The sequence below is a fragment of the Crotalus tigris genome, unplaced genomic scaffold (genome assembly GCF_016545835.1).
Source record: "Crotalus tigris isolate CLP2741 ecotype Arizona unplaced genomic scaffold, ASM1654583v1 scf7180000017855.1216408, whole genome shotgun sequence".
NCBI classification, from domain to species: Eukaryota; Metazoa; Chordata; class Lepidosauria; order Squamata; family Viperidae; genus Crotalus; species Crotalus tigris.
In genome coordinates, this window is record NW_024096677.1 from 15357 (window position 1) to 30882 (window position 15526).

The following is a 15526-nucleotide window of genomic DNA, read 5'->3' on the forward strand; positions in this document are numbered from 1 at the left end:
CATGGGGCACCCCAACGCATCATCTCTGACAGGGGGGTGCAATTTACGTCTGCATTTTGGAAGGAATTTTTATCCCTCTTAGGAACCACTCAGGGACTGACATCTAGCCACCACCCTCAAGGAAATGGGGGGGCTGAAAAAATGAACTCCGTACTTAAGCAATATTTAAGATGTTTTCTTAGTTTCCAGCAGACCGAGTGGGCGGACTTACTCCCTTTTGCAGAAGTTGCCTACAATAATGCAGTCCACTCCAGCACAGGTTACACTCCTTTTCAAATAGCCACTGGTCAAAGTTTCAACCCTATGCCAGAATTAACCCCAAACGAACCAACGATCCCTTCGCTGAAAGAATGGATGGAGAAACTACAAAACACCTGGCCAATAGTCAGAAAAGCACTAGATGAAGCTAGGCAGGCATACAAAACACAAGCCGATAAAAAAAGGGTTGAGCCTACACCATTCATTATAGGAGAAATGGTGTACTTATCTACAAAATACCTAAAGTCCCTACAGCCCTGTAAAAAACTTGGACCAAAATATATAGGACCTTTTCCAATTAAAAGAATCATAAATCCAGTAACAGTAGAATTAGAATTACCCAAAAATCTCAGGCAAATACACCCAATTTTTCATTGCAGCTTACTGAAAAGAGAGCATCAGTCACCTCTACGGCCAAAAATCCCCCCACCACCACCTCCACTCATGGTGGAGGGTGAACAACACTTCGAAATAAAGGAAATCCTTGATTCTAGGAGATATCATGGAGCAACTCAGTACCTAGTTGCCTGGAAACACCTCCCTCCCTCACAAAACGAGTGGGTCCATAAACGTCATGTCAGAGCCCCGAAGCTATTGAAGAAGTTTCACACAGAGTATCCTAACAAGCCTGACTAAATTTTATACTTCTGTTTTCTTTCAGGTGGATCTCTCTTATTTTTAAGAGGGGCCGGATGTCAGAATCCAACTATATTTCATCTTTAATTATCAAATATAGAAACTCCCAATGCTGCCTTCTCTGGATTCTGCCATAAGAGGGAGAGAAGGGGGAGAACAAAGGGGCTTTATGGCCCTCACTTCCTTCAGTAGACTTCTAGGGAGCTGAATGCTGAATGTGTGTTTATTGTAACCTCAAAGCGTTAGCACCAAAGAACATCACCATAACAAAGAAGGGTATTTGCCTTTCATGTAGTTATCTGAAGTCTCCATCCAGACGGAAGAAAGCATCAAAGGGGTGGAATTGTGATGCCTGAAACTATCACTGGAAGGGGGGTTGATTGGGTGGGACTACTGGGGAACCCCTTAAAACCTTGAATGGGAGGGCTTGGACCCCAAGTCCTGTCTAGCATGCCTGCAACCACTTCTTCTTAATAAAGGATTCCTGTTGGAAGAATTATTCCAAGAGTTCTGTCTTCTTAAGATGCAAAGTGGGGTGGGTCCTTACATTGACAGTTAATTTGTGTTTCTTCCATTTGTGAATAATTGCACCAACTGTTGTTGCCTTCTCACCAAGCGGCTTGGCGATAGTCTTGTAGCCTATTCCAGCCTTGTGTAGGTCTACAATCTTGTCCCTGACATCCTTGGACAGCTCTTTGGTCTTGGCCATGGTGGAGAGTTTGGAATCTGATTGATTAATTGCTTCTGTGGACAAGTGTCTTTTATACAGGTAACAAGCTGAGATTATCTGTATAAAAGACACCTGGGAGCCAGAAATCTTGTTGATTGATAAAGGATCAAATATTTATTTCACTCATTAAAATGCAAATCAATTTATAACTTTTTTTAAATGTCTTTTTCTGGATTTTTTGTTGTTGTTATTCTGTTTCTCACTGTTAAAAATAAACCTACCATTAAAATTATAAACTGATCATTTCTTTGTCAGTGGGCAAACGTACAAAATCAGCAGGGAATCAAATATTTTTTTCCCTCCTACACAATATGAATAGTACCTTTACAGCTAGCAGTGGTAGTAGGGTGACTATAAATAACTTAAAATGTAAATGCATTTGCACTTTCAGTTTTTATGTAACAATCAACAGCACAATTCGGTTTTATCAAGCTTATCAGTTATTTTGATAGATTTAACATTAGCATTAACTCCTCCTGTTATCTCCTGAGCCTGCAAAAGCAGGCTCGGAACGTTGCATTGGTCCTGGGCATTCCAAAAGCTGCCCGGGACCAGACTGAGCGGTGCCAGCATTGTGCGCATGCGCAAGGCGTTAGTTGCCCAGAACCAGACAGAGTGGCACCAGCCTTGTGTGCATGCGCAGGGCGTGAAAACGTTGTTACTTTGTTTGCCATTGTCCGGGTTCCTGGACACATAAAGGGGCCTGCGTGCCTTGGTCGTTGTTGGGTGTTGTTGTTAGAAGAATAAAGAGCTGTTCAACTGCACCATGTGTGTTCACAATTCGCCCGCAAACGAAGGACTTAACACTGGCAACGAGGATGGGATGCTTTACAAGCTGAAGAGAAGAAAGTTTTAAAGACTTACCCAGGAAGTCCTGAAGAGGGGAAGACGGCGTCTGAATCAGCGTCCCAGCCTGCCAGTATAGCATCGCTGGAGGGTGAGCTCGGCTAAAGGGCCCTTTCCCCAAATAGAAGTTTGCAGAGGAGCGAGTGGTGAAGTGTGTAAGCTAAAGGATGGCGAAGATTGGCCGGTTATCTGATTTTGATGTCTCACACCCAGAGAGATGGGAATCCTACATTGCAAGGGTGGAGAATTACTTCAGAGTAAATCAGATTAGAGAAGACGGCTTGAAGGCTGCAACTCTGTTATGTGTCTGTGGACAGGAAGCTTTTGAAATTGCAGAAAATCTGGTGGCCCTTGCACCTCTGGAGTCAGTAACATATACTGACTTGAAGAAACTGCTGAAGAAACACTTCCAGCCCAAGTTGTCTGTTATTGCTTGGAGGTACACATTTGAGCAGAGGGACCAGAGGGCAGGTGAATCTGCTAAGGATTTTATTGCAGCCTTAAGGTGAGCAGCCAGACCTTGTGAGTTCAAGGATCTGGAAGAGAGGCTGCGAGATCTCTTTGTATGTGGTTTAAGGAACAGAGACTTACAGCAGAAGATTTTTTGCAAAAGAAGATGTCTCTTTCCAAGATGCTCTACGAGAGGTGAAAGCTGAGGAAGCAGCAGGCAGGGCTGTGAAGACCTTATGGCCCACCAGGAGCCCTCCAGAGGCATCCATCAAGAGGACGCTTGAGAAGGATCGGAAGTAGATCCTGAAGAAGAGGTGGATAGGCTTCACCAGCCAGCTGAAAGGAGGCAGAAGGAACGTCCGGACAAGGCCCCAGCAGCTCTTCAATGCTTCAGGTATGGAAGACGCCACAAGCAAGCTGACTGCAGGTTCCGCTCCGCCATTTGCAAAGCGTGTGGCAGGCAAGGCCACATTGCATCCACCTGTTTGGGTCACCAGAAGTCCAACTTCGCGAAGAATTGCATCTGAAAGGTACCAGGGTCCCCAACCAACATAGGGTGGGTTTCTGTGCATCGCGCAGGAGTATTTTGAAGACCGGCACACATAAACCCTTAAAGAAGAAACTGTCCATTAACATAAGGTTGCAAGGGGTTCCTTTATCCATGGAATTGGACACTGGGTCTGCTCTCTCCATTATTTCTATTAACACATTCAAAAGGATATGCAACAGCAGTGGCCTTCGAGTTAAACTCAGGCCATCCTATCTAATACTTACAGATTTTCAGAATTCTATGGTGTGTGTTAAGGGGGAAGCCACCCTTAGAATACAGCATAAGGATTTTGAAGGTCCCCTAGATGTGGTGGTTGTTGGGGGTGAATGCACGAGTCTTATTGGACTCAATTGGTTCGAGGCTCTGGGAATCCAGGTAACTGGGCTACACCATTTGCAAACATTGAGTCTGGCAGAAGTCTGCAAGGAATTTGCAGATGTGTTCAGTTAGAGCTAGGATCATACAAGGGGCCTCCAATTTCACTACGGTTAGACCCAACCATCACACCCATCAGGGTTAAGCCTAGGAGGGTACCTTTTGCCCTCAAGGGCAAGATGGATGCTGAGCTGGACAAATTGCTCCAGCAGGGCATTCTAGAACCTGTGGACTCAAGTCCATGGGAAACCCCCATAGCAACGCCTCTAAAGGCTAATGGGGACATAAGTATATGTGCAGACTGCAAGTGCACACTGAATAAGGCACTGCAACAGCACACTTATCCAGTACCTGTAGTAAGTCACATTCTGGCCTCCCTCAAGGGGGGGCGCATTTTTGCGAAGCTGTTGATGTGGCAGTTGCAGAGGCCCAGGGTATTGTAACTCACCGGGGGGGCCTTTAAGGTCAAGAGACTGTAGCCCCTGGTATATTCCAAAATGTCATGGAGAGCACATTTTGGGATATTCCTGGGGTCTGTCCCTATTTTGATGATGTCCTCATTGCTGGGGAGTCATCTCAAAATTTGGCAGAGAGATTAAGGGCTGTCTTGCTTCGTTTTCGAAAAGCAGGCCTTAAACTAAAGAAGGATAAATATAAGATAGGAGTCAATTCTACTGACTTCTTAGGATTCAGGATAAATGCTCATGGCATTCACCCTGCTGAAACTAAATTGCAAGCTATTCAGCAGGCCCCAAGCCCTAAATCTAAGAAAGAGCTGCAAGCCTTTTTGGGGCTATTAAATTTTTACCATGCATTTCTCCCACATAAGGTCAACAGCAAGGGGGAGGGTTGCCATGGAGGTGACTCCTGACTCTGACACCTTGGGCACGTGCTTGGGGGCTACAGAATACTGGGGCACTTCCGCTACCCAGCACTCTCCATCTGCTGGCCTGGGGTTCGAGGGACAGTGGTCCCAAGAAGGTTCCATTGTGGACCCGGGGAATGCCACCTCTCCTAGGTATGCTGGCTTGGACTTAGCAGATGGGCGGGTTAACCAGGTATTTGGGGCAGCTAAGTCCTGGCCTGCCTAGCCTGGTAGGTGAGCAGGTAGGCCAGGCAACCGCACCAGGGTCACCTGGAAATTTAGGGCAGCAACGTCCTGGCCTACCTAGCCTGGTAGGCGAGCAGGTGGGCCAGGCAATCTATCCCGGCCTTAGAAGGTCGCAGTGGGCCAAGTGCCCACCCAAACATCTCAGAGAATTTGTGAAGTTGCTGTCAAGTCAAAAGGGTCCTTTTTCATGAGGCCCCTGAATAATGGGGGTACTCGTAATAGCTTATTTTGTAGTATTTTTGATTTCGGCTACATTCATTGTATTACTAAAATTGAAGGGGGTTGCCTGAGGGCAGACTTGAGTATTCCACACTCCTTGCATTTGATTGCTGAAACTGTATGACACTCTTCTCCTTGCATGGCGCACATGTGTGCGCGCAAGGTATGTTTCATCTAGGGGGGAGGGGTGTTGTGTCCTGAGCCTGCAAAGCAGGCTCGGGACGTTGCATTCGTCCCGGGCATTCCAAAAGCTGCCTGGAACCAGACAGAGCGGTGCCAGCCTTGTGCGCATGCGCAGGGTGTGAATATGCTCTGTTACGTTGTTTGCTATTGTCCGGGTTCCTGGACACATAAAGAGGCCTGTATGCCTTGGTCGTTGTTGGGTGTTGTTGTTAGAAGAATAAAGAGCTGTTCATCATTCGCCCGCGAACAAAGGACTTAACACCTCCTATGCTATGTAGCATATCAGCCATTGCTGATCTCAAGGATGAGGAGGAGAGTTAGGGATTGGGCTAGCAAACTGTCCTTGTAAAAATTATAACCACTATAGAAACATATATATCTCCATGATATATAATGGAGAAAAAGAATGAGGCAGCATATACTGCTCTGGTTGTTTGAACCAGTAAGTGAAAAACTTTGTTAAGGCAATAGATAGATCCTTCATAAATACTATCTTTTTAGGACCTTATTTATGGAACTCTACTGTTTCCTCTTATCACCAATTCTTTTTTAAATATAGAAAATTGGGGGGGGGGAAGCCACACAATCAGTATTTACTTTTACTTGCAATTATATTGAAGAAATAAGAGTATGAGTAGAGGAAAATAAAAGAACACTAGATAACTACATTACTAGTTACACAGAAAGAAATACAGAAAGACAATTATAGTACTAATCTATTCATAGATATTAAAGCATGAAAGCAAGCAGTTAAATGAAAAGGGTTAGGAATTAGAGAATAAGAAATTAAACAACACATTGATTTACAATAGTGAGTTTAGAAACAAAAAACAAAGTTAGTAGGCATGGATTTATTTTAAACTACTAGTCTTTAACAGATTTATTTTTTTCAACAAAGCATTTCTTAAGTACTAAGCATTCAGTCTTACAATTTATGGATATATAATTAGTGGAAATGTTCTCTCAAACTGCAGGTAATGGGACTTCCATGAACAGCATAAGTAAGATTTTACTGTACAAAATAATAATAATATCCTAGCAAACAATGTGCAAACACTATGCCAGGTTAAGAAACATTACACTCAACTATCTATTTAATTTGGTCTTAATAGAATATCAAAGCCACTTATTTGCATTTGCTAATGTGATTAGGTTTTTATTTTCTGCTGCATATGTGATATCAAAAATATTTTATTGAGGTCTTTTCATGGAATGCTTATCTGCTATTGCAGCAGCAGAGCCGGAGACAGAGGGTCAGTGGAGGGGGGAGGGAGAGGGCTCTGAGTCCATGGATCACTGCCGTGAAGCGGCCGCGGGGCAGGTGGCGTGCCCCCCGGCTTACTTGTTCCAGGCAGCAGTCTCGGCTGGGGCATCGCTTCCTGGGCCATCCCCAGGCCGCCAAGCCAGCCACATGTCAGGCCGGGCCGGGCGGCAGTCATGGCTGGGGCGGGGGCATCACTCTCCAGAAAGTCGAGCTGGCCACATGTCTCCCCAGGTCGGGCTGGGCGGCAGTCATGTTGGGCCGGCGGCTGGCAGGGGCATCGCTTCCTGGGAAGCCGAGCCTGCCACGTGTCTCTCCAGCTGAGTGAGGCTGGAGAGGCAGCAGCAACTGGGCAGCGGCGCCCCTTCGCCATCCTCCCGCTGTTGCCTGGCTGCCGCAGGGTTCTCCACCACCCGGCTCCACTTTGGCCCTATCAGTGCCTCCTTCCTCGGCCATTTTTGGGGAGCCGCAGCTGCCGCCCTCGGTGCTACAGGAGAAAGAGACCTTGGGCTGCAAGGGCGGCGGGGCTGGCAGCGGTCAGGACCCCCCTCATCCCTCTGGTGGCAGTTCTCGTTGCCGGCGCAGCCACCCATGTGCACCCTTCCTTGGCGCCCTCCTCTTGCGATGGCTAAGTGGCTGTGGGCAGCAGCCAGGCCAAGTGCGGCAGTGGGGAGCCCGACGATGCTGTAGTGGCTGCCGCCAGAGCCTCTGCCTCCCGTCCTGCTCCCGGAGCCGCTGCTTCCCGTCCTGCTCTCCCTCCCCCCCCATTCGGCTGTTACCGGAGCTGCTGCCTCCCCACCTGATGATGCTGTAGTGGCCGCCGCTGGAGCCGCTGCCTCCAGTCCTGTTCCCGGAGCCGCTGCTTCCCGTCCTGCTCTCCCTCCCCGCCCATTCAGCTGAGGACGCGGCAGCCGGGGCGGGGGCGGCGGAGACCCCCAACGATGCTGCAGTCGGTGTTACCGGAGCTGCTGCCTCCCAACCTGCTCCCCTTCCCCGTCTGTTTGGTTGAGGATGCGGCGGCCAGGCCAGTGGTGGCGGCTGGGCTGGGGGTGGCGGGGACCCCCGACGATGCTGCTGTCGCCACCGCGACATGTCATTTTCTCAGTCCACCTCACCCCATCCCATGCCGCCCCACTGAGATTTTATGGGAAAATCAGGAAGCAGGAACATTCTGTATACTCCTTTGAGTCACACAAGTAAAGATGGGATTTATACAAATAAGTATTTTAAACTGATACTCTTTATATATATCCATCTTACCTCCATTCATAATTATTACTGCTTCTTCTGTTATTTGACTTCCAGATCCAACTGATGTTTGTGCATAAAAATAGAACTTGTATCGTGTGCTGTAATCCAGGTTGCTTAAAATCAAGTTGGTCTCATTTGCAGGAATATTGATCTCTTCCAAGTGACCTAATTCATGAGTACTATTAACTGTTGTTATACAGAATACAAAATATAATTAATTTAGAAACCTCTTTTGTATTTAACTACTGAAGTCAAGCATTTACACAACATGCTGAATCCTGCTATTAACATGCTGCATTAGCATTATTCAGATAGTATAAACATTTGAATGAATGTGTGATAAAGGCAGAATAATCCTGCTTCTAAAGTAGAACAAATTTTGTTTGTGAAGTGGTTCTGTAACTTCCTGTATGTATAGATTTCAAAGGCCTGCAAAGTTGTAATTTTGAAAGTAATGTGTACAACTTACATGTTCGCTTAATTAGTTTCCTAACATCTATTTACACAATGCAGGTCAGCAGCACCAAATATTAATGCTCACTAAGCAAACTTTGTGCTGTTTGCATCTTCTGCACCTTTTATCCCCAAGGCATAATGCATACTTTTCTCTGAGGCAGAGAAAGGTCATTATATAGTTTCTACAAGGAAATATTGTGCTACCCCCTTTCCATAAAAATTTAACACTGTTCACTTCTAATTCTTAAAAATGGATTCCTATGGGAAAGTATTAACCAATCAATCTAAAAAGATACTCTTAATTATTCAGTAAAGATACACTTTGTGGATTCATTTTTTGTTAAAGTTTTACTTACTTGGTTGAAACTTTAATGTGTATCCCACCAGAACACCATTTGGATGAGAAGGTGGGCCCCATTCCAAAGTAAGAGAGTCCAGATTTTGATTAGTAATCTTCAAAAAAGAGGGTGCACTGGGAACTTTAAAACACACACACGCACACACACACACACATGCCCCACAATATAAAGTTAATTTTAATAAAACTCAAATATTATATAAAATATTTTAAATGTTCCTTTTAAATTATCATCACATTTTATTAAATACAATACCAAGATCACATGTGGATTTTCTAAAATTCAGATGCAGTTTTTGGAACTCTTTGGAAAGTTACTCATCATTGCTGAAATGTTCCTGAATTCTGCAGATATGTAGTTATGCTGTCAAAATCAACTAATAATGCTTTATTCTCCTTATATGACTAACTTTACTGTTAATTTCTCTTCATATTTACTATTGATTTCTCTCTTTATATTTCCATTCCTTAGTACCCCAGATATTATATGTGACAGACATGAATATACTCTTTGTCTTATATGCCTTAGAGCTATTCATATGCTACCTCAGTACAACTTTCATAATGTAGCCCTTACCTATAAAAGCTTACATCACTTTCCTATAGATTAATTTTATCCATCTTTGCTCATGTTTCATTGTCTTTCAAATAAATATATTAAAAATCAAAAACAGATTTATTACTTTTAATAATCATTTAATAATAATGAAAATGGCCATGTAATACTTTACTCATAATGTGAAACATAAATATCTGAGTTATTCAATTACATACCTCCTTCTGGAGTCTTAAATGTTTCATCTGGGCTTGGTGGTCCTTCTCCTTTCCCATTAAACACTCTTACATTCAGTTTATAAGAACTAAAAGGCTCTAATCCCGGTACCATTCCATGTGTTCTATTTCCACTGAAAGTCAACATCCTTTTTTCCACATGCCGCTTAATTTTTCCAGATAAATGTTTGACTTTCCAATAGTAAATCTAAATATATATGCAAGAATATTTTAAAGTTTAATTTATGCTGTTCTAAGATTGCATTATATTATACAACCCAAATATATTTTGAGACAAGCAATTTAGCGTGCTACATCCACATCCACAATAATATTTTTTGAAATTAAAAATTTAAAATAATTTAGTTAAAGGAAATCCATAGATTTCTTTCCTAGTCATCACTATCCAATTGAGTGACCTTAAATTATCAGTGCAACATATTTAATATATTAGTATATTAGACTACTGTAGTATTTGAAGCAGATAAACTGCCTTCAAATCTGTACTCATATATCAGCTGACTCTGATTTAGATAGTTCTTAGCACAGTCTATTTCATAAGGTTCTGAATAATACATTAGAGAGAGAATATTATAGGACTCCTTAGGAAATGGCTAGCATAATTTAAATACATACACATGATATAAGTTTTACTGATTTTGTATGCACATTCAACGAAGTCTAAATACTGGTATGACATAATATAGAATTTATGTTACACATGTTACAAGGAATACTTAAGTGTAAATAATAACAGTGGTTAGACTAAAAACTGTCTCTGACAAGCATCAACTAATAGCCATTCTCATAGACCAAAAAACACAAAATAACAAAAGCAGTTACTCTGGTCTAGCATCTCAACAATTAAAATAAGATAAGGAAACATCACACTCAAATACATCTGTGGATATTTTATACTAAATGTTGTTTAAGAAATGTCTATGGTTAACTTACTTTGTATCCCTGAAGATGACCCCGGATAAACTTTAATGGAACTGGTTCCCACTGCACCTTTGCTAACGTACTGTTTACAATTTGTACCTGTAAATTGCCTGGAGCAATCATTGGCACTGACAAGGGACAAATGCAACAAATCCAAAATTAGAACCATTTGCATGTGTTTATAATGTTCTTTGAATTTCCTAAATGTAGAAAATTAATTCTGAATTCTATATTTGTACCACAATATTATTACTACTCAGAAAAGTCAGCTAAACCAAAAATTATAATAAAAACAGAATCAAAGTAAGAAACTTACAGTCTTCTCCAGAATGTCCAATTATTATTAAAGGGTCAGGTGCAGGTCCTAAGTCATTTAATGCTTGTACTTTTATCTCATATGGAACAAAAGTTGGTGTATCAGCTACAATATATTTAGATACATTTGCAACTGTAACAGATGTCCATTCATCTTGACCATCATTCTGTTGCCAACTGACTTTGTACTGAAGACCTGGACCATTGGACTGAAAATCCGTTAAAGGCTAAAATGAAAAATAACAAAGGTATGATTTTTAATTATTCATAAGAGAATGAAGATAATATAAAGTTAATAGTTTTGTTCCAACGATTGCTAGAAAATGGTGATTTAATCAGAAATTGCTTTCATATTCATGCATGGCATATAGTTTAAGAAATCTTACTAATTTAATGACTGTTTACCTAGCTCTTCAGTTTAAAATAAATCTTTTTTTTTTTATTAAAGAGTTTTATAAATTTTACAGAAAATAAAAGACAATACAAAAACAAAAAACAACATATACAAATAAAAAACAAACATTACCCAACAAAACCCCCCTTCCCCCACCCCTACCCAACCCCCCCTCCCCCCCAGGGCTTCCCAGAGCAGAATATAGGCTTAATTAAAAAAAAGTTAAAAAAATTTATATTTATAAAAAAAAGAATATAAAATAGAATATATATATATATATATAAAGTTAAAAATTATGAAAAAACTATATAGTATTTTTTTATATCAAATTTAAATTGTATGAATTTTATCCATTTATCCCAAACAGCAAGAAATTTCTCTTGCGTTTGTCCCTTTAAGAAAGCCGAAATCTTTGCCATTTCCGCCAAATGAGACACTTTAAGAAACCATTCCTGCAATGTAGGCAAAGATTCCTTCTTCCAATATTGTCCTACTAACAGCCTCGCAGCTGTAATCAAATTTAACATCAATATAACCTCCTTTGTATCACAATCAATAACTATACCTAACAAAAATAATTGTGGAGTAAATTTTACCCTCCTTTTAAAAATTCTCTGGATATTCCAAGTTTAAAATAAATCTTAAGTGGTGTTCACAGGGGGCAACAGTAGGGAAAAAGTCCTCTGGCATCAGTCTAAAAAAACATGCTATTAAAAGAAATGGCACTGGAAAGGACTAAAAAGAGGGGAGGAGAAATGACAAAATAAAAAATCATTTCCTTCTATAATCTTGTACTTCATGGGTGGCATAATGAAAATAAAAGTATCCTAACAGAACAATCTATTTCTGATATAGTTGCATTGCCGAATGACAAGGAATCATAAATTGAAGAGCTATGGACTGCATATATTGCTTAAATATATGCATGTAAGTTGTAACTTACTCATGGGTACTAACAATAAAGTTGGTCCTTTGTTTTAGCATTATCACTAGAAATTAGTATTTCAAGTCCCATATTTGGTCCTAGATATATACTATATTGCTTTATAGCATATTATACAGCAGAGTCATCAGATAATTCAAGTACCACAGTTTGAGTGATATTAATGGCATTTCAGTGGGTTTTTTATACAACAAGTCAATCTTTAAAAATGTGTTGCTGTTTTTGTAAGCTTTTTGCCATACATTTGGGAAAAGTGAATCCTAGTCATACTGCCTTCAGTATTTTATGTTTTCAAAAAGCTTACCTTCCAAGTGATCACCAAATTATTAGGTTCTGTTCCAATCCCTTGAACGTTAATAGGATTGTCATCTGGCTCTAAAAATTTAAATTTTTATATTTAAGTAAAATTTAGACCACAGTAGTTGAATGTTATTTATATATTAAGCAGATATATATTTACTTGCAGGTTTTGTAAAGTACTTTTCAGAAGCTTCACTTGGTTGGCTCCTTCCAATTTCATTGACAGCTATTACACGAAATGAATAATTCACATATGGTGATAACCTTAATTTTACAGTTGTGAACACATTAGGGACTTCCATTTGGTAATTCCATATTCCTGGCTCATGCAAAGCATCTTCATATTCAATAATAAACCCTGTAAATAAAGTTAAAGTAAATTTTCCTTTATAAATCCTTATTTTCTTCTCATATGACTAGCCAAATACACATTTTTGAGAGGAGAGTGTGTTATTATACCAAGAGTGTTGTATATGCTTGAAAATGGAAGATTCTGAAGGTCAAATTTTACTTGAAAGCAATCAAACTTTGCAGGACTGGACATGAATTATAATATAAATATGGCACAATATTTCTGAACAACATTAAGTGAAAAACTGGATCAAAGAAGTAACATCTCTTGTATTTTGATACAGAAAAATAGAGGATACTGCTACTGAATAGATAATTTATATTAGTAAGTAGTTTAAATAAATAGGTTGTTTACATTGCTATTTTGCACTGCAGTTCAGTGCTTATACAGAGGCACTTTTCAGAAGCCTATTTTAACAGTAGTTTAAATGAAAACGATCAAACAAATACTGTTTATTGCAAACAACAGAATGCTAAATGACATTCCAAATAAACAGAACAATCATACTTGTAATGGGGCTATTATTTTCATTGCCCGGTATCCAAGTGAGTTGAGCACTTCTTTCTAAATGATCTGTTAATTCCAAATCGTAAGGTGGATCAGGATGATCTGAAAAGGGAAGTAAAAAACTGTTACATTCTAGGAAAAATTCTGAACAAGCTTGTTTACCATATGATTGTGTGACCACTAGTATACAATGAAAATGGTACAACTGACTTTGCTGGGAAACAATGCAGAACAAAGGCAGATTATATAAGTTCTAATAACAACATTTGTTTTGCATTACATAGTAACAATAAATGAAAACTTTTCTCATGGTTCACCAGCAGTTTCAGTTTATGAGATGTAGTAATGATTATAGCACTACTTTATGTAAAACAAACATTTCTTTATACAAAAAGAAAATAAAAATACATTCAATAACTAAAAAAAAACTGTTTCAGAATTACATCATTATCAGACTAGACCCTCTATATTGGCATTTAATCTTATATAGGCTCATACAGACTTGATGTTTTTAACTTACTGAGAAAGAGGTTTCTTTTTTTCTACCTCTTTCAGAATCAGAAACTGATTTTTGCTTAAAGTTTGAAAGAGCCGGGGAAGTCCAATACAACATAAACATGATGTTTTCTCACAGAAGAAATAGGTTGAAGGCTGCATCAGCACTGCCAATGTGAGTCTGTGAGTCTTTAAGATCCAACAGAAAAGGGGAAATATGATTTACATTCTTTACCCTAACTGATTCTGATAAGTAATGACAACCTATCATAGAATTCAGGGCCAGGAAAGGTAATAAGAGTTTTTAAAGTCATGCATTCCTTGTTAGATTTTTAAATATGCATAATATATATATGAATATAAATATGTATAAGGTAGCAAACAAAATTGAAAAGAAAGGTAGCAAACAAAATTGAAAAGAAAATAAAGGATAGATGTTCCAGTTACTGGAAATGTTATTTAAGTATAAAAGTGGTTGAATAAGAATGTCTTAGAAATTTAGAAGGAAGATGCTACCACTCATAACTACCTTTCAAACACAGGAAACTAAAGATTAATTAATTAAATAATGCTTTAAAAGATAGATTCCTTAAATTTAAGTTCAACCCCTGATGTCTTTATAAAAATGTCTACTCTATTATTATGGAGAATATATCAGCAACCCATTAGGTGAAAAATTGTTTTCTCATCATATCCCACAACCAAACTGACATATGGCACCTATCACAAAAAATTACCCAAAGCTCATTCTAAACTGGTAAGATTTTGCTCAAAAAGTATGTGTCTGCGATTAAAATGCTTAATAAATTAAAATAAAATGTTTGTTTCTTAATTAGGGGGAAATAATTGCAACAAAAATATATTAAATGTACAAATCTTAAAGAATAAAGAGGGCAATGAGGAGTCCAGGTTTGGCATAACTTAGAACATTTAATATAGCGCCATATGTAGACTTAATTTTGGGCAGAAACAATATGCATTTTTAAAATCTTACATTCAGAAGCAATAAACTACTAACAGCCCATAAAAAGGTCTATATATATGCTGAAGATTATGTTACTGAGAAATTAGAAAGTATTTTTAAAAATATTAAACTATGTTTAACAAATGATAAAAAGCAGCTGAATGTTACACGAGTTTTAATAACTCATTCAGGCAATTATTTGAGAAATTTATACTGAAGACAAGTTTGATTTAATTATAATAATGAAACAGTTTAGCATTTCAATCATAAATAAAAATAGTAACACAATTCTCATCAGATTTAACATAAATATACAACCAATCAAAAATAAAAAGAGAAAGTTTCAATTTGAAAGAAGCAGAAAGTTTAGGAAGGTTTGGTATATAATGCAAGCAAGACTTATTAGTTTACCGTAAACAATAGGTGGAACTGTTGGAGGAGCTGGAAAAAAGGATATTAATATAAACTATAAAACTTTTGTTAGTGGTCAGAATAAAGCAACACTGATCGTATTTATTACTAACATGACTTTCTATTGTAATAAAATGTAATTATTTTATTTACAAAAATGTAAGTGCCTAATATGCATTGCGTGAAAACAACAAAAACCTCTTTTATCTGAGTCCTGAACAGCCCTGCAGACAATTGATAAAATTATAGACTCATCATATTGAAAGGGATCATTTAGGCCATGCAGGCCACTTGCTTGCACAATGCAGGAACTTTAAGCATTCCAGACAGAAATTTGTCTAGCATCCATCTAAATACTTGCAAAGAAGAAGAACCCACATCTTTGGGTCCCAGAATTGAAATTTCACTGTTAAGAGGTTTTATTCCGCCATTAGCATTACTGGAATTA

General features: G+C 39.1%; 1 protein-coding gene across 8 annotated transcripts in view; it reads right to left on the reverse strand.

Annotated features, from left to right (window-relative positions):
• NRCAM (neuronal cell adhesion molecule) overlaps nt 1-15526 on the reverse strand; it is a 96617-nt gene that overhangs the window by 8768 nt on the left and 72323 nt on the right. For 4 of the 8 annotated variants that reach the window (XM_039343472.1, XM_039343467.1, XM_039343465.1 and 1 more), the window contains 9 exons: nt 15079-15108; nt 13209-13310; nt 12510-12707; nt 12354-12424; nt 10714-10939; nt 10410-10525; nt 9459-9663; nt 8683-8805; nt 7880-8056 (listed from right to left, as the gene is read on the reverse strand). In XM_039343472.1, the coding sequence (XP_039199406.1) occupies nt 7880-8056; nt 8683-8805; nt 9459-9663; nt 10410-10525; nt 10714-10939; nt 12354-12424; nt 12510-12707; nt 13209-13310; nt 15079-15108 (1248 nt within the window). Of the gene's footprint in view, nt 1-3396; nt 3530-7879; nt 8057-8682; nt 8806-9458; nt 9664-10409; nt 10526-10713; nt 10940-12353; nt 12425-12509; nt 12708-13208; nt 13311-15078; nt 15109-15526 lie in introns of those variants that run through there. The other 4 variants (XM_039343468.1, XM_039343471.1, XM_039343466.1 and 1 more) reach the window with 3 other exon arrangements.